Source organism: Chionomys nivalis, chromosome 18 (assembly GCF_950005125.1).
Source record: "Chionomys nivalis chromosome 18, mChiNiv1.1, whole genome shotgun sequence".
NCBI classification, from domain to species: Eukaryota; Metazoa; Chordata; class Mammalia; order Rodentia; family Cricetidae; genus Chionomys; species Chionomys nivalis.
In genome coordinates, this window is record NC_080103.1 from 12490564 (window position 1) to 12510767 (window position 20204).

Sequence of the window (20204 nt, forward strand, 5' to 3'; positions counted from 1 at the left end):
GCTTTTTGTCCCCCACACCCAGGAGGACTTTCTTTCCCAGGCGCCAGTGTTCTGAGAGTTCTACCATCCCGTGCTCCCTGGTGCCCTCCGCATTGTGCAGTTACCTGGCCCACAGGTAACCACAGGTGGTGAATGGGTTCTAAGGTGGCCTCTGTCACAGCATCCTTGATTGACTCTTTCTGTATACAGATGTATACTTCTTGCTGTGAAAATGAACGTTCCATGAAAGAGGTAGGAAAATTCTCCATGATAGAATTAACAGCATAATATGATTGTGTTCCTAAGAGTACAATGTGTTGGGTGACACGAATAAACTTTATAGACATTAGATAGTATTTCAAGAGCACAGAAAGGTAGCACACATTATGGGATCTAATGCACTTTACTTGAAAATCTTGATGCCATTTTGTCTTAGGATGCTGTACTTTAGCCTTATTCAAAGCATTCCTTTAGAGTAGAATATAAGTACGTTTGTCTTTGTGAAATAATAATCTTTTTGCTTTTTAAATCTGATGTGAAAACCGATACCCAACCAGTCCCCATCACTAGCATTACAAGCTACATATATCCTCTTCCGTGCTCACCAGAGATGATGCAAATGTATATGGAATAAGCAGACTAGCATGTGTGTGTCAAGAAATACAAACTGATCCATGAGGGTAAATTTATTTCAGAATTTACCCAATAGTATTATTCCCTTCACAATGCGTACTGGGGATAAATACATAGTTTTTCCTGAAGCTGCTGGAGTCATCGTAGTAGAACGGCAGCTGATAGACGTTAGAGAGAGGCTGCTTGGGGTTAGTCTCCTAATTTTACATTGACAGAAAGGGATAAGTGACATATTTATATCTCACAGCTAAGGTATAGTCAAATCAGAAAGCCAGATCTTCTTTGTAGTCAAGAGGTTTTTTTTTTCCCTAGTCAAAATTATATATAAATTATTTCCAGAGGCATTGTGGCGTAATCACCTACTGAAAAGTTCCATCTATTTACCTCTATTACTGACAGATCTTACCCTCCACTGTGTATGCTATGGCATAAACAAGGCTAGGAAACACTCTTTTAAGTTAATTCTTAGTTGCCACTCTTTTTGTTGTTGTTGTTGTTGTTTATTTCTTTGTTTTTGTTTTTCAAGACTGGGCTTGTCTGTGTAACAACCCTAGCTGTCCTGGAACTCCCTCTATAGACCAGGCTGGTCTCAAACTCACAGAGATCCACCTGCCTCTGCCTCCCAAGTGTTGGGATTAAAGGTGTGCACCACCTCTGCCTGGCCCACTTGCCACTCTTTCATCAAGACTCCAAAATTTGTTTATATGAAACAATACATTAGATTATACATTTAAGGGGTTCCTTTGCTTCCCCCCATTTTCAAATTCACATTTATTTGAAACTGCCCTTGCCCACATGGATCTTAGGATTGTATACTATGCAGTGTCACCATATACTTAACCCGTGTTAATTTCTAACAGCAAGCTATATAAGTGTTCCAAGTGATAAACTGGGAGTAGGGGAATACTTAGGTTTCCATAAGTTTAACGGAAAAAAAATCACACTTTCAGTTTGTAAGTCTTAATGTGTAACTTCAAATGCAACTTATTTTATAAGAATCTACGAGCTTTAAATCTCTAAAAAAATGGCTTAATTTTTAGAGTTTAAAACTTGCAGTCTTTGAAAAATATCCCACATCTTTTCCCATAGCTTCAGACATCCTACGCTCACCATTGTCTGTGCCTCTCCAGACAAACCTAACATGGCTGACCTACTTAAAGTGTTATTCATCTTCCTCAAAGGAAGGTTTAAAAGCAGGTAATCATAAACATTGGCGTTTAATATGTCTACCACAGTATCTGTCGCCAAAGCTTTCAAAAGATCATTTCTTTCCTCAGGCTAAGGAGTTAATACTCTGTAAAAAGCAACAAAGAATTATCAAGCATAGTTACCACGCTCCTTTTAACTCAAGATATTGAGCTACTCAAAACAACAATTAACATCTGTAAGTCTATACCAGAAGAGGTAGAAAACAGCACCTTGCAACTAGCAACTATAGCAACTATAGATTAGATAAACCAGGAATTTTTTTTTCCTGACTAGAGAGCATTGGAAAGCTTGGGGAAATTAGGAACCAGGAGAAAGGAAGAAGGAAAGCCCTTGGCTGCAACTACTCCATTATCAATATCATCTTGGGCTGTAGGATGGAGCACTTGCCTTGGTCCTGTATTAGCTATAACAGGGAGAAGGTGACCTGTGCTGGTCATCATAATATTCATATATGTCATCTCCTTATTGTATCCTCCATCACAGTGAGAATCCTAATGTCTATCCCTGCCACTACCGCTATGAGTAGGTCTGCCTATGTAAATACCTGGGGTAGATCTGTGCTCTCTTGGCAATGAAATAATCCATATGAGTTCCGTAAGTGGAGACTGCTCTTTTGTTTCCTGGCCGCGCAGACCCGAATAATCAAACATTGTAGTCATGTTAGTTAGGTTTTCTAGATGTACAGAGATACATTTCAGATAGACAGGTAATCTTCAAACAAGTCAAAGACCTATGGAATATGGCATTTAAAATGTTTTAAGACTTTAGACTTTTCTCAACAGTGAGACAGGTCTGTTCCTGGTAGCACCAATTACTTCAAAAGGAAGATGGGCATTGAAGAGTCTCCTCATGGCGTTTGTTAGCCATTTGGACCAGAAACTGCTTTTGCCTGGATTGCTTGATGCTATGCTGTACGAACTGGACATGGAGGACCCACAGGAATGACTGCTGAACTTGCCTAAGGTGAGACGGTCCTTCAGGGTTTCTACTTCATGAAAGAATCTGCCAGACATTCTGCAGTACACAGAAGAAAGTGACTGACAAACTGCCAATATAGGTGGAACTGTCTTTCAAATTTCCTGCCCATGGAAAAGTCTGCCGGTTATTATGGACCTATAGGCCGAAGATGGATGCCCCAACAGTACAGAAGAACTTTGGGTAATTGTTCAGTCAGCAAGATGTCTTTGTTAATTCTAAAATTTTGGAAGTTGCTTACAGTGCACTTTCTATTTACTTAGGTAATATTGTATCCTTACGGGGTCTTTGAAGAGTTGAAGACAGATAGTTACAGTTTTCCTTGAGTATGATAAAAGATAAATTAGACGTGAAACTCTCCAGATACATCCCACATCAGAATTCTTCTACTGTACATCCCTATTCCTTACGCCCTTTCCATAGCCTCTGTAGGGTCATCTACCGTCTCAAAGTACACAAAAGCAAAGCTACATGATAGCCCGGTCCACAGATCATAAACCATATTGACACTGCTCAGCTGTCCATATTTTGACAGCACTTCCCGATGATGTAGACACAGCACAGAGTCATGGCCAATACCTCTAGGCGATGGCTGGCATCTGGATTTACCCTGCTGCCAGAAGCCTTCTGTAACTAAACAGAGAGTGACTTGGGCTCCCTTGCCTTGGGTATTCTGGTGTACAGGGCCCACTTCAGATTGTTCTAGGCGAGCGATACCTTGATTGAGTGTAGCATCTGTGAGACTGCCCCCTTGATCTAGACCTGGCTTTTGATCTTTGCCGAGAATGGGATTCAGAGATTCTGATCTGCTCTCCGCTTTTACTTATCAGGAGTTTCTGTTGGAGATTGTCACTGAGAGATTGTGTGCCCTCCAATTGTCCTCTAAATCACGCACCTCAGCCAGGTGCCCCCCAGAATTAGATAAGGGACAAGTCTGGGCGTGAGGGCTGAGGGCCTAGTCAGCCGGGGTCTGAACTGTGGGGAAGAGTATGACGATGACGAGGGTGTTGTGCTCCGTTCGTGGGTCCCAGCAAAATGCCCATTTTGTTTCTGATTAGTCTAAGAACAATGTAGAAATATGAAAACATCGAGTAGTTGTTTGTGTTTCTTAAGCATAGACACTTTCTAGGGTTCCCTTGGGAAGTGTGGCTTTCATAAAAGGAAAGTCAAGTTGAGAAGGGGCACTCAGGCTGTGGTTACTTCCAAGAACAACAATGTAGTTGATACTACAATTATTTTCTCTACCGTAGAGGCATTGCTCTCTAGCATCAAAGCCACATTCTGTGGTGTAGGAAGCTAGAAACCACTCAGCATTGCTGGGGAACTCCAAGAATGTACCCATAATTCTCTGTTACCTAGCCATACCTATGTGTGATTTCCATCCCTTTGAAGCACTGTTTTGCTTCTAAACAAAATGCATGGCAAACATGCTCAGAGTCTTAGCTACAGCAACTGGACAAGAGAAATTCGTGAAAGAAACACCAACAGAAAGGGAAAAAAAATCAGCCAGGAAGTGGTGGCACATGCCTTTAATCCCAGCACTTGGAGGCAGAAAAAGGTGAATCTCTATGAGTTCGAGGCTAGCATGGTCTACAAGAGAGACTTCCAGGACAGACTCCAAAACTACAGAGAAACCCTGTCTCGAAAAACAAAACAAAACAAAAAAAAAAAAAAGAGGGAAAATTCAAACCATCCCTGTTTGCAGGTGACATCATTCTTTGCTTAAAAACACTATTGAGTCTATTAGAAAAATTTTGGACCTAATCAACACAGCAAAGTTTCAAGATGCAAAATCAATATTAAAATAGAAGAGAAAACCCAGAACTGGGCTTTTATTTATACAAATACTCTGAGAAAGAAATTAGAAAAATGATTCCATTCACCAACCCTGGAAAGTAGATGCTTAAAATTAAATATCGCCAAAGAAGTGATAGACCTTTAAACAAATTTCTTCAAGTTACTGAAAAAGGAAATCACGGAAGATACTATATTGGAGAAATATTCCATGTTCCTGGATAGGAAGAATTAACATTATAAAAATGTCTATACCACCAAAATTAATGTACAGAATTGATGCAACATCTACCAAAATTTCCATGTCATATCTCACAGGTTTAGAAAAAATAACTGTAGAGTTTATATAAAACCACAGAAGACCACAAATAGCCAAAGCAATCCTAAGAGTCAGAACAATCAATGGTGATATTACAATACCTAGTCTCAAATAGTGAAAAAGACGGCCTGGTCCTGGTGTAAAATTAGACAGACCAATGGAATAGAATATAGAACTTGAAACTAAAATGGCAAATCTATGCTCACTTAATTTTTGGCAAAGGAGAGAAAAACTGCTTTAGAAAGAGCAGTAGCCTTTCAACAAATGGTGCTGGCAAAACTGGATTTCCATCTTTCACTTTGTACAAAAACCAGTTCAAAATGGATCAAATACCTTAATTTAAAACATGAAATGCCAAAACTTTTAGAAAAACATAGTGGTACTCAAACATATTGAGGCAGGCAAGAATTTTTAAATTCTTTTCTGGGATTTATTTATTTTTATTTCGTGTGTATGGGTGTGTTGCCGGCATGTACATCTGTGCACCACCTGTGTGCAGTGCCCATGGAGGCCAGCAGAGGGTGTCAGAACCCCCAGTGGAACTGGAATTCCAGGTGGTTGTTAAGTCACCTGAATTAAACTTGGGGCTCTTAACAGTTCAGCCATCTCTCCGGCCTGGAGAACATTTAAAACAGCACAGGCACTAACTCTAGGTATCCACAGGTGGGACTCCCCTGAAACTAAAAAGTTCTGTTCAGCGAAGGAAACAATCAGCAGAGTTAACAGCACACAGGATGGCAGAAATTCTTTACCAGCTTCACCTCAGACAAGGGCTAATATCCAGAATTTACAAAGAACACAAGAAATATCAATACCAAAGAAATAAAACTGCTAGTTAGCAAATGGGCAAATGAACTGGATTGACAGTTTCAAAGGAAAGAGGAAAAGACAGACAAACAAATAAATGGCCAATAACTACTTCTGAAAGTGTTCAGTCTACTGAGCCATCAGGGAAATGCAAATTAAAACTACCATGAGATACTGCCTCATCCCAGACAGCTGACTGTCATCAAGAAATCTGCCAACAAACGCTGGAGAAGATGTGGAGAGAAAGGAACCCTTATTTACTGGTGGCGGAGTGAATCAGTTTGGAGATTTCCCCCAAAATTAAAATAGAATTACCATATGACCCAGCTATATCATTCCTGATCATATTCCCAGAGAACTCCACACCCTACCACAGAGATATCTGCCCCCTGTGCTTATTGCTGCTTTATTCACTGCAGCAAAGAAAGAATCATCCTAGCTGTACATCAACAGAGGAATGGATGATAAAATGTGTTATATATGCGTGTGCGCACATACACACACACACACAGGCGCACATGGGCATACATGGGCACATGCACACACACACCATGTATAATGGACTACTACTCAGATCTAAGGAAAAATGAAGTTTAAAATATTGCAGAAAAAACTATGGACTAATAGTGTATACTATTAAGTGAAGTCACACAATCTCAGAAAGAAAGAGACCACTTATTATCTCAAATATATGGAATCTAGCCAACAGTAATATAAGCAAACTGTTAGGGATATTATTTTAAGGTGTCTTACTTTTGTTTAACTCTGTGAAGTTGTGATACTTTGCCTGTCTCGAACACTTGATAGTCTAATAAAGATCTAAAAGGCCAGTAGCGAGGCAGGAGACGGGATAGGCAAGGTTGGCAAACAGAGGGACTATAAAGAAGGAGAGGGGTTTCAGAGTAATAGCCTGAGAAGGAGGAGGACATTAGGGGTCAGCCACCCAGCTACACAGCAATCCACGGACTAAGAGTAAGATTTAAAGAAGAGAGTGGGGAAAACACCAAGGCCAAAAGGTAGACAGAATAATATACATTAAGGAAAATAGACAAGAAATAAGCCAAGCTAAGGCCAGACGCTTATAAATAAGAATAAGACTCGGGGTGGGATTTGTTTGGGAGCTGGTTAGTGAGTTCCCCAAAAGAGGCCAAAGAGCATGACATCATATCACCACTGCAGTGAACAAACACACATGCGGGTCCAGTATGACAGGAAGAACGAGAACAAGAGAGGCTAAATGAGAGGGGATGGAAAGGAGAGAGGCAAGTAATGGACAGAAATTATAACAGAGGATATAAAGACTCACCGCTTCCTACTTCCAATTTATGTCCTTTTTACTTTTGGTGGTGACTAAGTGCATAAAATATATTCAATAGTGAATGTGTAAAATTGAATCTGAAGCTTCATAGCTTCCACTGTGAATGTCAATTCTTACTATATACATGGTGTAGGAGGTCCTTCTGTGTTTGTGTTTCTTTCATTGGTTGACTAAAGAAACTGCCTTGGCCTTTTGATAGGGCAGAACTTAGGCGTGAAAGACAGAACTGAATTCTGGGAGGAAGAATGCAGTGAGGCAGACGCCATGAAGCCCCTGCCTGAGACTGACACTGGTTAGAATCCTTCCCGGTAAGCCATGACCTCGTGGTGTTACACAGATTCGTAGAAATGGGTTAGATCAGGATGTGAGAGTTGGCCAAGAAGAGGCTAGATAAAATGGCCATGCAGTAATTTAATTAATACAGTTTCTATGTTTCTGCTAGCCAGGCCGGACAAAAAAAGAGCCCGCGATCCTGTTACATATACAATTTCATTAAATTGTTTAGGTTGTGGCTCTGGTTAGTTTTGATGTATAATGTTTTTAATTATTTGCAAGGACTTTTATAATAAAGCTAATTTTTTATTAATTACAGTTTTCTTTCTTTTTATTGTTTTTATTGAGCTATATATTTTTTCTCTGCTCCCTTTATTCCCTCCCTACCTCTACCCTTTCCCATGATCTCCACACTCCCAATTTTCTCAGGAGATCTTGTCTTTTTCTACTTCCCATGTAGATTAGATCTATGTATATGTCTCTCTTAGGTTACTCTCTGTTGTCAAGGTTCTCTGGGGTTGTGAATGTAGGCTGTTTTTCTTTGTGTCTAAAAGCCACTTATGAGTGAGTACATATTATATTTGTCTTTATGGGTCTGGGTTACCTCACTCAATATGATGGTTTCTAGATCCATTCATTTGATTGCAAATTTCAGGATGCCATTTTTTTTTATGCTGTGTAGTAACTCCATTGTGTAAATGTGCCACATTTTTCTTATCTATTCTTTGGTTGAGGGGCATTTAGGTTTTTCCAGGTTCCAGCTATGACAAATAATGCTGCTATTAACATAGTTGAGCACATGTCCTTTGGGTATATACCCAAAAGTAGTGCTGCTGGGTCTTAAGAAAGGTTGTTTCATAATTTTCTGAGATATAGCCATACTGATTTCCAAAGCGGTTGTACAAGTTTACACTCCCACCAGTAATGCAGGAGTGCTCTCTTTACCCCACATCCTCTCCAGCATAAGTTGTCATCAGTGTTTTTGATCTTGGCCATTCTTACAGGTGTAAGATGGAATCTCAGAGATGTTTTGATTTGCATTTCTCTGATGACTAAGGATGTTGAACATTTCCTTAAGTGTCTTTCAGCCATTTTAGATTCCTCTGTTGAGAGTTCTCTGTTTAGGTCTGTACTCCATTTTTTTTTATTGGATTATTTATTCTTTTGATGACCAATTTCTTGAGTTCTTTGTATAGTTTGGAGATCAACTCTCTGATGTGGTGCTGGTGAAAATCTTTTCCCACTCTGTAGGCTGCCATTTTGTCTTGTTGACCGTGTCCTTTGCTTTACAGAAGCTTTTCAGTTTCAGAAGGTCCCATTTATTAATTGTTTCTCTCAGTGTCTGTGCTACTGAGGTCTCCTGTGCCAATGCGTTCAAGTGTACATCCCACTTACTCTTCTATGAAGTTCAATGTAGTTAGTTTTATGTTGAGGTCTTTGATCCATTTGGACTTGAGTTTTGTGCATGGCAATAGATATAGATCTAGTTTCATTTTTTTAAGGATTTATTTATTTATTATGTACATAGTGTTTAGCCTCCATGTATGCCTGCAGGCTAGGAGAGGGCACCAGATCTCATTACAGATGGTTGTGAGCCACCATGTGGTTGCTGGGAATTGAACTCAGGATCTCCCAAGAGCAGTCAGTGCTCTTAACCTCTGAGCCATCTCTCCAGCCCTAGTTTCATTCTTCTACATGTTGATATCCAGTTATGCCAGCACCATTTGTTAAATATGCTTTCTTCAGAATTCTACAAGATTTTCAAAGAAGAAATAATACCAATATTCCTCAAATTTTCCACACAATAGAAACAGAAGGAACATTGCAAACTTTTTTACAAGGCTACAATTACCCCAATATCTAAACCACACAAAGACATTACTAAGAAAGAGAAATATACACCAATATCACTTATGCAAAACTACTCAATAAAATACTGGCAAAACAAATTCAAGAACACATCAGAAAAATCATCCACCATGATCAAGTCAGCTTCATCCTAGAGATGCAGGGATGGTTCAACATACAGAAATCTGTCAATGTAATCCACCATAAAAACAAACCAAAAAAAAAAATATGATCATCTCATTAGATGCCGAAAAAGCCTTCAACAAAATACAACATCCCTTTATGATTAAGGTCTTGGAGAGAGCAGGGATACAAGGAACATTCCTAAACATAATAAAGGCAATATACAGCAAGCCATCAGCCAATATCCAACTAAATGGAGAGAAACTCAAAGTGATCCCACTGAAATCAGGAACAAGACAAGGTTGTCCACTCTCTCCATATCTATTCAATATAGAACTTGAAGTTCTAACTAGAGCAATAATACATCAAAAGGGGATATAAATTAGAAAAGAAGTCAAATTCTCACTATTTCTGATGATACATAAGCGACCCAAAACTTTCTATCAAGGAACTTCTACAACTCATAAACACCTTCAATAATGTAGCAGGATACAAGATTAGCTAAACAACAACAACAACAAAGCCAATAGTCCTCCCTTATACATATGATAAATGGACTGAGAAAGAAATCAGAGAAACATCACCCTTCACAATAGTCACAAATAACAGTTGGAGTAACTCTAACCAAATAAGTGGAAGACTTGAATGACAAGAACTTTAAAATCCTTGAAGAAAGAAATTGAAGGAGACGTCAGAAATTGAAAGATTTCCCATGCTTTTGGGTAGGTTTAATTAACATAGTAAAAATAGCAGTTTTACCAAAAAGCAACTGATTCAATGCAAAGCCCAGCAAAATTCTTCACAGACTTTGAAAGAACAATACTCAACTTCATGCGGAAAAGCAAAAAACCAAGGATAGCCAAAACAATCCTGTACAATAAAAGAACTTCTGGAGGCATCACAATCCCTGACTTCAAACTCTACTACAGAGCTTCAGTACTGAAAACAGCCTGGTATTGGCATAAAAACAGACAGGAGCACCATTGGAAATGAATCTAAGACCCAGACATCAATCCACATACCCACGAACACCTGATTTTTGACAAAAAAACAAAAAATATAAAATAAAGCTTATTTTTAAAAGAGCATTGTTTGGGGCTGGTTAAGAGCACTGACTGCTCTTCCAGAGGACCTGGGTTCAATTCCCAGCACCCACATGGCAGCTCGCAACTGTCTGAAGATCCAGTTCCAGGGGATCTGACACTTTCATACCAATGCACATAAAATAAAGTTAAATAAACCATAAAAATATTTAAAAAATATCATTGTTTGTAGGTATAAATCCCTCCACATTGCTGGGAGAGTTCTAAGATTGTCCATATAATCCTCTGGTATCTGTACCTTTGTGTACTGCCCCCTTGGGGTGTAAGAGAGAAAGATTTGCTCCTAATAATACTGCCAGACAAGCATGACGGAATTCACTGCACAGCTGTGCAACTACATCAACTATGGCAAAAGTGAGCAGAATTTCCAGAGGCGAGGGGATAGAGGGGCAACAGTCTTTATTCTGTGACTTGAACTGCCTCACAGAAATCAATTCTGCCAGCGCCGCATGGAACCTTAGATACAGATCTTTCCCCCAAGGTCCACCTCCAGAAAAGCCACCTAGTCCATACCTGGAGTTCAGACCCATGAGATTTTAAACTGAGACCCAGAGGAGCCTCATCTAGATTTCTGACACGAAACCTTGCATGCTAAAGATACATTGTGTTGTAAGCGGCAAAGTGGGTAGTGGTTTGCGGAACACTAACGAGAAACAAGTAAGTGCTCAAGGAACCAGGACCCTGGTGCCCAGGCCACCCAGCCTGAGCCTCACCTGCACCTCCATGCTTTCTGGCTCCTCCAGCAGATGTAGCAGTTTCTGTTTCTCTTGAGACAGCTGTTCCACCAGCCCCTCCTGGGCAGCCAAGCTCTGCCTCAGCTCTTCAATTCTCCTGGGCCAAAGAAACGAAAGGAATCTCTTTGTGTAATCATTCAACCATCAATTATCCACCCGTTTCTACTTAGGCTCCTGCTGCAAACTAGGGATGCCACTGAAGAGTCAAACTTTAAGAAATCTGGTCCAGAGTGACATTGCATCTTAGACAGGGCGAAAAGCTCAGTACTTAAAGGGGGAGCAACATAGTTACGGTGTGTTCTTCTGGGGAACACGGGAAAGGCAGCCAAAGAAAAAAGACCACCGAAGACACTCACCTGTCCCGTTGTGCCAGGGCTTCGGAGTATTGGTCAGGCTTCACCCGCTCTCCTGGTGCATCTTCCCTGTCCTTGGCTGCATCCTTCAGCTTCTCTGAGAGCTCCAGGTTACACCCCTTCTCCACCTCCACCAGGGCTGCCATCCGTGCGGCTTCATTCTTCGCTAGTCTGGATTCCTGCGAAAAGAAGGAAAATTGAGCCGTGGTTTACTCCCACCTAGGTCGGGAGTGCTAAGATACAGGGGCTCTGATGGATGAGAGAAGTAAGGGAGATCAGAGAGGCCAGAAGATAGGGCGGCCCGGGAAGAGGCTCTGGGGGACCACTTGCCCTGGTCGCTGTGGACACTCCTCACCTCCTGTAGCAGCTGGATCTTGTTTTCTAGGAGCTCGTAAACATGTTCTGTCTCCTGCTGCCGTTCCTCAACCTGGCACCGGAGCTCTGCTTCATTCTGGCTGTTGAGATCCTCCACGTCAGCCCTAAGACCACATACATAGAATTTGCTAATTAGAGCAGTCACCGGGCTTCGCAAGCAGACTCAAACTGCTCCAGCCATGTGCTCACACGGGGAGGGGAAAGGAGCCGTGCTGTGGCGCTGTTCCCAGGACCCACTGTCCAGGCTTTGCATCTGACCTTTTAGGACCTCTAGCTTCGTTCTTGTCAAGCAGGGTAGGTCTGCTGCCCTGAGATTGCCATGATTGCAATAGCTTAGGAAAGGAGAAGCTCATGGCAGAGGCAAGGAGTCAGCAGCTAGGATCACAGTCATGGACGTTCCCATTTAAAGGGCTCTCCTAGAGGGATTTGCTAGCAGCCTGCATCCTTGCTGTCTGGGTTTTAAATACTCATTCCATTAGGTTGCTAGGACATGATATCCATTTGGGCAGCCATAGAAACGCCCTCCTTTCCAATCAGAAATACCTGGAGGACCTTTCTGGAGTCTGGGACACCTCTATAGAGTTCTATCGAGTGTTCCAGGTCCCGGGCAGAGAGCAGACATTTAATCTGTGTACACTCTGGTTTTGGCTGCATGTGGCTTCTCTGATATCCCCAGGAATGGTTGTCCAGGCACTAGCACGAAAGGGGTAAGGTATCACCAGTTTATTTATAGGGAACGACAGCTGTCCTTGGATATCTGAGGATTAGAAATCTGGGGGCCCAGATCAGGTGCTGAGGTATCTTAATTCCGGTTCGGTTTTGTTTGTGTTTTAAACCATTTTTGAGAACCATGAACCATCTTCTTGTTCTCAGAGTGAAGAACTGCATTAAATCATAGGCTTATCGACCACCAAGTCTGGTGCACTTTTTCCATGGAGATAAATTGGTTGTTCCCAGAGATTGCAAAATTCCTTGGTTTTTAGTGGGTGCTAATCAGCACAATTCCAGAGGCTAGACCCATCTTTTGGTGTTGGCATCATGTAGCCTTTGTGAAGAAGAAAGGGGCAAAAGTCAAAGAAATAACCTAAGCATCCAACAACGGTGACTTTAGGGAACCAGCTTCTCCTTTAGCCCCGCATCCCTTGAAGAAGTCACCTGATTGTCCAGGACTAAAAGCTTTAGGGAATGGGGGACATTTTCATCACCGGAGATAAATTCAACTCCCTATATCCCTTATTCTACATATTTTAGAAAAGATGTCACCCTTATCAAAGTAGATATAAAAATGATATAACAATTTTGAAGTGTTACAGAGCTCTCAAAATGTTTTGCTATATTGTTTTCTAGAGTGTACAATGGCAGGCAAGTTTTCTTAATACATACCACCAAAGACTCAACCCTAATAAGAAAATCCTTTTATTCATTGTTTTGTTATTTAGTAATGCCAACACTTACATATACCTGAAGATGACTTTCAGAATTCTGATCTAACCCAAGCCATACCATAGATTCAAAGGGGGTATCAGATCACACTGAACATATTTGGATCACAGAATATATTATACCACCCATCATTTAAAACTGGTTTTTAAACAATGACAGAAACCACACATTACAAAATTAACCTTCTTTTCATTTATTGAGACAATGCTTCATTGCATAGTCTGCCTCAACAAGACTTTGCTACATAGACTGGTTGGCCTTAAACTCCTGATCCTCCTGCCTCAGCCTCCCTAGTACTAGGCTGGCAGGTGTGTACCACGGCAAATGGCTAGAGTAACTAACCATTCTGACAAAAGTATATAAAAGGAGGGAAAAATCAAGTTTTCTTCCCACTAGAAGAAAACTCCCTTTACTCCCCTAAAGAGAGTGGTTTTCAAGAGTTTGGTTGCAACCCTCCAGGTTTGTTTGTTTGTTTTCTATGCATAATAAAGCAAATATATGGCCATATTAGTTTCAGTTGTCAATGTAATATAGCTGCCCTTTGAAGAGTGAATCTCAACTGAGGCATTTTCTCCACTGAATCAGCCTGTGGACGTGTCTATAGGGGCATTTTCCTTTTTTCTTTCTTTCTTTTTTGGTTTTTTGAGACAGGGTTTCACTGTAGCTTTGGAGCCTGTCCTGGAACTATCTCTGTATATCAGGTTGGCGTTGAACTCACAGAGATTCTCCTACCTCTGCCTCCCGAGTGCTGGGATTAAAGGCGTGCACCACTACCAGCGGGGCATTTTATTAATCGTTAGTTGATGTAGGAAGTGGGTGGTGTTATCCCTGGCCAGTGGTCCTGGGTTGTATAAGGAATTTAGCTAAGCAAGTATTCTTCCATGGACTCTTCAGCTCCTGCCTTGAATCCCTGCCTGACTTCCTCTAGTAATAACTGTTGCCTGACAAAACACATGCTTTCCAATCCAAACTAGTTTTGGTCAATGACTTATCACAGCAACAGGACACCAAACTAGGACACACGTTTACCCCAAGAGACTTGCGTCGTGAACAGCGCTCAGCACTTTTCCTCTTTACTTACCCTATCAAGGGCTTTCTGCCAGAACAGACAGAGGCCATGCTTTTTAACAGCTGTGTAAGAGGCCACAAGACAGATGTACTGTTCAGCCATTGGCTGACTAGTGGATGGTGGCTTCAGGTTTTCTGTCATTACAAAGAATGATCCTTTCATGGGCGCCTTTATTTATGAGGAATAGAGTTCCTCTAGGGATTATCTGAGTCTTTTCACCTTAAAAATTAATAAGCCATACCCAAATCAATGTCATACTGCCCACGTCCACTAGAAGAACATGAGAATGATGATTTTCCCTGGACATTATGCCAGGGATATTGTTTCTGTTTTTTAGACTGACTGATCATTTCTGACAAATGTTCTTTGCAAACGCTCAGCGTTCGCTGCCTCCTGACCAGTTCTTTCATCTCTAGCAGGAAATTTGCAGTCTCAGCTCTATGAGACTCACCCACCAATGGCAAGGTGCATCTGACTAAGAAACAGATGCATCCGAGGAAACATGAAATTCATGGCTTCACGTCCCTGAATTCCAATGTGAAGGTTAAGGTTCAGGACATTGCATCTGAACCCATTCCTCTCGGGTGAGTGAGCCAGAGCGGAGCTCGGGGCAGGATGGAGCTCGGGGCAGGACAGAGCTTGGGACAGGATGGAGCTCGGGGCAGGACGGAGCTCGGGACAGGACAGAGCTCCTGTGCGCACGCTGCGCAGCACAGAGCTTGACTTGCAACTCACCGTGTCTTCTCCAGGTGCTGCTTCCTGTCCCGGAGTTCTCGTTTCAGGCTCTCCACTTCAATCTTCAGCTCGATATTCTGCAAAGCACACAGACATTACCCATCACTAGCAGCTGCTTCTCGCTATCCTGACTCCTATTTGACTTCAGCTCTGGTCCATGCAGCCTCGCAGCCCTTTGCAAAACCCTCGGCATATGTGGACGTCCAGATGGATCTGTAAACAAGCTCTTCAGATCCGATATTCCCCGGTTCTGCTCTCCATGCCTGTCTGTCACTGCCCCTGGATGAACAATGATGCCCTAGGCCATCAGCTCTCTAAAACATTAGAGGACAGATATATAGCAAAACAAACGTTTCCTGCCACTATAGGCGACAATATGTTTTAAAATGTACAGGGGGTTAGTTATGTGTGTTCCTGTGGGTGGGTGCATAGGCATGTGCAGGTATACAGCAGAGGTCAGAGGTCGGGCAGAGGGCACCAAGGGTCATTCCTCAGGAGCTATCTACCTCCTCTGAGGTAAGGCTTCTCACTACTTTGGAACTCTTCTAGGTTAGGCAAGGCTGTCTGGCCAGTAGGCTCCAGAAACCCACCTGTCTCAGTCTCTCCAGCACCCAGATTACCAGTTTCACCCACCACACCGGCTTTCCCCTGGGATTGTCTGTATAAACCACCACACCCAGTTTTTCCCAGGGATGATCTGTGTAAACCACCACACCGGTTTCCCCTGGGATTACCTGTATAAACCACCACACCACCTTTTCTATTTTATTTAATTTTTTGAAGTAGGTGCTAGTGATCAAACTCAGGTCATCATATCTACATGACAAGTACTATCCCGACTGAACTGTCTCCCAGCCCTGGGTTTAATTATTTAAGGAAAAAAATTTGTGTGTGTTTTAAAAACAGTATCATAAATTTTATTATACAATTGGATTTTTATTAATTTAGTTGTCTTTGGCGGTGGATCTATGTCGGGAATGATTCTTATTGGGGTAAGGCAGCAACAAGTAAGATTTTGGCAAACAGAAGAAGGGAATAAAGGAATGCCTGTAGAGTAGGGACAAAGATTTAGTTATGTTTGCACGGTGTGTCCCCAGAAGATTAAACATCCTGCTGTATATGAGGAATGGGAAATCAATACAGACAACATTAGCGGAGCCAGGAGGGGCTTGGTGGCTAACAAAGCTTCTGTAGAAGCATGAGGCCCTAAGATCAGCTCCTCAGCACCCATGTAAAATAACTGGTGTGGTCATGTGTGTGCCTGTGACTCCAGCATGGAGAAACTGAGGTGAAGGGGTGAGAAGGAAGACGAGGAGTGGAGATGTCAGAATCCTGGAACTTGCAGCTGCCAATCGAGCCAGATCCATGTTCCATGAGAGATCCTACTCCAGGGAATAAGACAGAGCAGGCATCGGACTGGCTTCCTCCTGGGGCATGCTCTCCCACAAATATATGCAGTCATTTACATATGTCACAGATATACACATGTGAAATACACGAAAGAAAGGGATGAAGAAGGTTTGCAGCAGGTTTGTGAAAGCCGCGTGAGGAAAACTGGAGGGGAGCCGGTGGCAATCAGAGACACACTAGTCATGTTGGAAGATACACCCAGAAAGTCTCACTAGCATCAACACCTAAACATGAGCTGAACAAGGACAATAACAATAGACTTGCCAAGGCGGATGGAGGAAAGACCACAGCCTCAGCCCTCCACGAAGAACTATAGGCAACCAAGGAATGCAGAGAGCAGGAGAAATAGTCTTCCCTGGGGGAAGAGCACACCAACTGATTATCCAATACCAAATGGTCAGTTCTAGAAACATACAAATAACATTATACAGACCGAGTAGGTTGTAGTTATGTATTTAGGAATATATATATATATATATGTTTACATACACATAAGTATATAACAACAATTTATGAAAAACAGAGGCCATGCATTTGAAGAGAGCAAGGAGGGTTTGAGGGGAGGAAAGAGAAAGGGTAAATGATGTTGCTGTATTATAATCTCAAAGATAAAATAATTTTTAAAAATTCAATGAGTACAAGGAGTGAAGAGGCCACTGGTTAAAGGCTAGCAAAGCAGCCGAAATAACAGTAGCCGAAGTGCAGGAAAGGGACACACACCAGGGGTGCCAGCGCATGTGACACATTTTATTCTGATACCTGCGTACCAACCACCAACTTCTTGGTGTCAAAGGCAACACAAGGATATCATATGATACTTACGAAAGATTTCAGAACTCATGTCTCATAAAAGATGGGTGAGATAGGAATACTACCTGGGAACAGTAGAAGCCTGGTTTAAATATTTGGGTTAGAAAGCATTTTCTAGCAGGCAAGAAGTTGGGCTCACAGTGTTTTAGGCCCTGTTTGCTAGTGAGGGTCTAGCTGATATGTTGGCAGGAATGACAGGGGACAGTCTGTGCTTTAGGCTTGAGGTACAGCATAGGTCGATGCCAGATGAGATTAGAATACCGTAATTTCTTCAAGGCTCACAGTACAATATTTAAGAAGAAATTGATAGTTTGGTCTTTCCAAGGGTGATTTTGACGTTATCACTTCACGAACACTACATGAAGTGTAACACTAGGGTTCCATGACTCAGCAATTAAAGCTGTAGCCTGTCCAGTTCAAACTGGATTTCAAAAAAGTAATAAATCGTTTTTAAATCTTAAGCATCTTCTTTGCAATATTTAGGTAAATTATAGTAAAGCATTGCCATTGCTCGGATATTCAAATTAAACTGAACAACTTGTATTTGTTCATATTAAAAAAAAAATAGGCGATTCTAGTCCTGTAAAAAGATCAACCACTGGCAAAGAGTATTTCAATTTATTCATATGAGGAAAAGGCTCAATAGGTTCCTATCAAGCCCATGTGGCATTCTAAGGACTATCTGTGCCAAGGATTTAGGATGGTGTTGTGTGTGCATGTTAGTGGTATGTGTATGGCGTGCACATACAGGTACATGTGTATGAATGGGGAGGTCCAATTGATGTCAGGTGTCTTTTGTTGCTCTTCATCTTTATATTTTGAGACAGGGTCTCTCTGAGCCCAACTCACCAACTAGGCTAAGCTGACTGGCCAGTATCTCTGTCTCCCCTGAGGCTGGGGTTAGAAGCCTGTCCCCACTGAGTTCAATTTTACAAGTGTTGGAGATCTGCTTGGGCAGCAAACAGTTTTCAGCTGAGCCATGTTCTCAGTCTCCCAGAACGGTGCTTTAACCATAAATATGATATTTATAATCGTCACCAACAACAACTTCAACATTACCGTCAGGGAATAGTGACAGTCTGTTTTCTCTGACATCGTAATATTTCCCATGGATCTGACACTCCAAATGTGGCACTTAGAAAGAGGACTCCTAAGATGACTATTGTTCCTGCTACTAGCAGGCTCAGTTGTTGAACTCACTAAATTTTGTTAATGTTTCTCTGCTCAGAAAGTGATGAAGAATGGGTAAAATGTGTGTAAGTCTTCTCAAAATTTGTATTTTATTATTATTGTTGGTTGTATATGATGTGTGTATGGGTATGCATGCCATGACACACATGGAGGTTAGAGGATAATTTAATGGAGCTGTTTCTTCTCTTTCTACCTTTGCATGAATTCTGGGGATGAACCCTGGGTCCTCACACTTTTATTTTAAGGGCCTTTACCTGCTGAGCCATTTTGCTAATCTGATTTTAAATCTAACATAAAAGCAAATTTAATCTATGTTTTTGAAGTACTGACAACGATGGTTTTTGGTTGGTTAGTTGGTTGGTTGGTTGGTTTTTGGAGACAGGGTTTCTCTGTGTAGCCCTGGTTGTCCTGGAACTCACTCTGTAGGTCAGATTGGGATGTAACTCAGAGATCCACCTGCCTCTGCCTCCCAAGTGCTGGGGGACTAAAGGTGTGCACCACCACCCAGCTGGCAATGATGGTCTTTATTCCCAGCTAACTTAACTGAACTGGGTAAGTCTAGATGTCTGCTGAGCCATCTCAGATAGATTAAGCTGAGTAAATAAACAAAATCTCACAGCTGGAAAGCCAGTGGAAATTCCTGGGATGAATAGATAACCTGATCAGTTCTTGTGATGTTGGTGGAATCTCTAACACGCACCAACTGGTCAGAAAACAATGCTCCCAAAGTCCCTTGTAAGCCATGTTGCAAGAAATCTGCATGTTCTAAAGCAAAATCAAACCCGCCTACAAGGAATGTAGAGCTATGGGAGGCTCTGAGGACACCAGTCCTAAGTCACAGAGAACCAGCTTCCCACAGTGCCTGGCTAAGCACTCTGAGCCTCAGGGGCTGTGTGGCTGCTTTCCTTATCAGTGAAGACAACAATGACCATTTCACAGGATCAAGTGAGAGGGTGTGCAAATCACAGCCAGACATTCCTGTGTGAAGACGTTCACCAGCCAAGACTTTGGCAACTCTTCACTTCAGGTCTTTTATTTTACAGCTAAGGAAGGTGAAAGCCAGGAAGGTGACCTCTAAGGTAAAAGCAGAAACAGAATGCAGCCTTCCGCACTTGCTTCTCTGCTTCAGACAGATACCAGCTCTGGAAACAATTCTCACTTAGTCTGATTTAGTTCCCTGTGGTAAACCACAGTTAGAAAATGAGTTGCGTGGAGTCCATCTTTGAAAGTCTTTATGGAAGAAGAAGGTGTAACAGCGACAGCCAGAGTACAAGGCCAGAAGAGGCACCTGGCCCCTAAAACCCTTAGGCTTCCTCTGTGGAGGGGACTAGAGTGGTCCCAATCTCAGAAGATATTAATACGACTAAATGAAATAGCTTATAAAAACAGCTGGCATGCTGTAAACATTTAAAACGCTGCCTACTCCTGACAACAGTAACAGTCTGCTCTGTCCGAGATAGCTCAAGTTCTGCGATGCCATCATATAGAAGACTACTTTGTATCATAGAGAGGAAATTAGTACACTAAAAGCAGGATGCCCCAGCAGCTGAGCATGATTTCCCAACCTGAACTCTCTTCACTTTAGTCTACTGAGATAAGTAGTGAAGAGAAATGAAAAGGGGGGCCGGGGTGTAGAACTATGAGTCTCCCATAATTGATGGCACAGTTGGCCATGTTTGTCTATGCCCACAAGTAAGTGTTCT

At 41.9% G+C, this 20204-nt stretch overlaps 1 protein-coding gene across 7 annotated transcripts in view; it reads right to left on the reverse strand.

The window, feature by feature from the left end:
- LOC130889281 (myomegalin-like) overlaps window positions 1-20204 on the reverse strand; it is a 205545-nt gene that overhangs the window by 89658 nt on the left and 95683 nt on the right. For all 7 annotated transcript variants that reach the window (XM_057792880.1, XM_057792879.1, XM_057792882.1 and 4 more), the window contains 4 exons: window positions 15091-15167; window positions 11824-11947; window positions 11472-11647; window positions 11095-11212 (listed from right to left, as the gene is read on the reverse strand). In XM_057792880.1, coding sequence (XP_057648863.1) covers window positions 11095-11212; window positions 11472-11647; window positions 11824-11947; window positions 15091-15167 — 495 coding nt within the window. The remainder of the gene's footprint in view (window positions 1-11094; window positions 11213-11471; window positions 11648-11823; window positions 11948-15090; window positions 15168-20204) is intronic.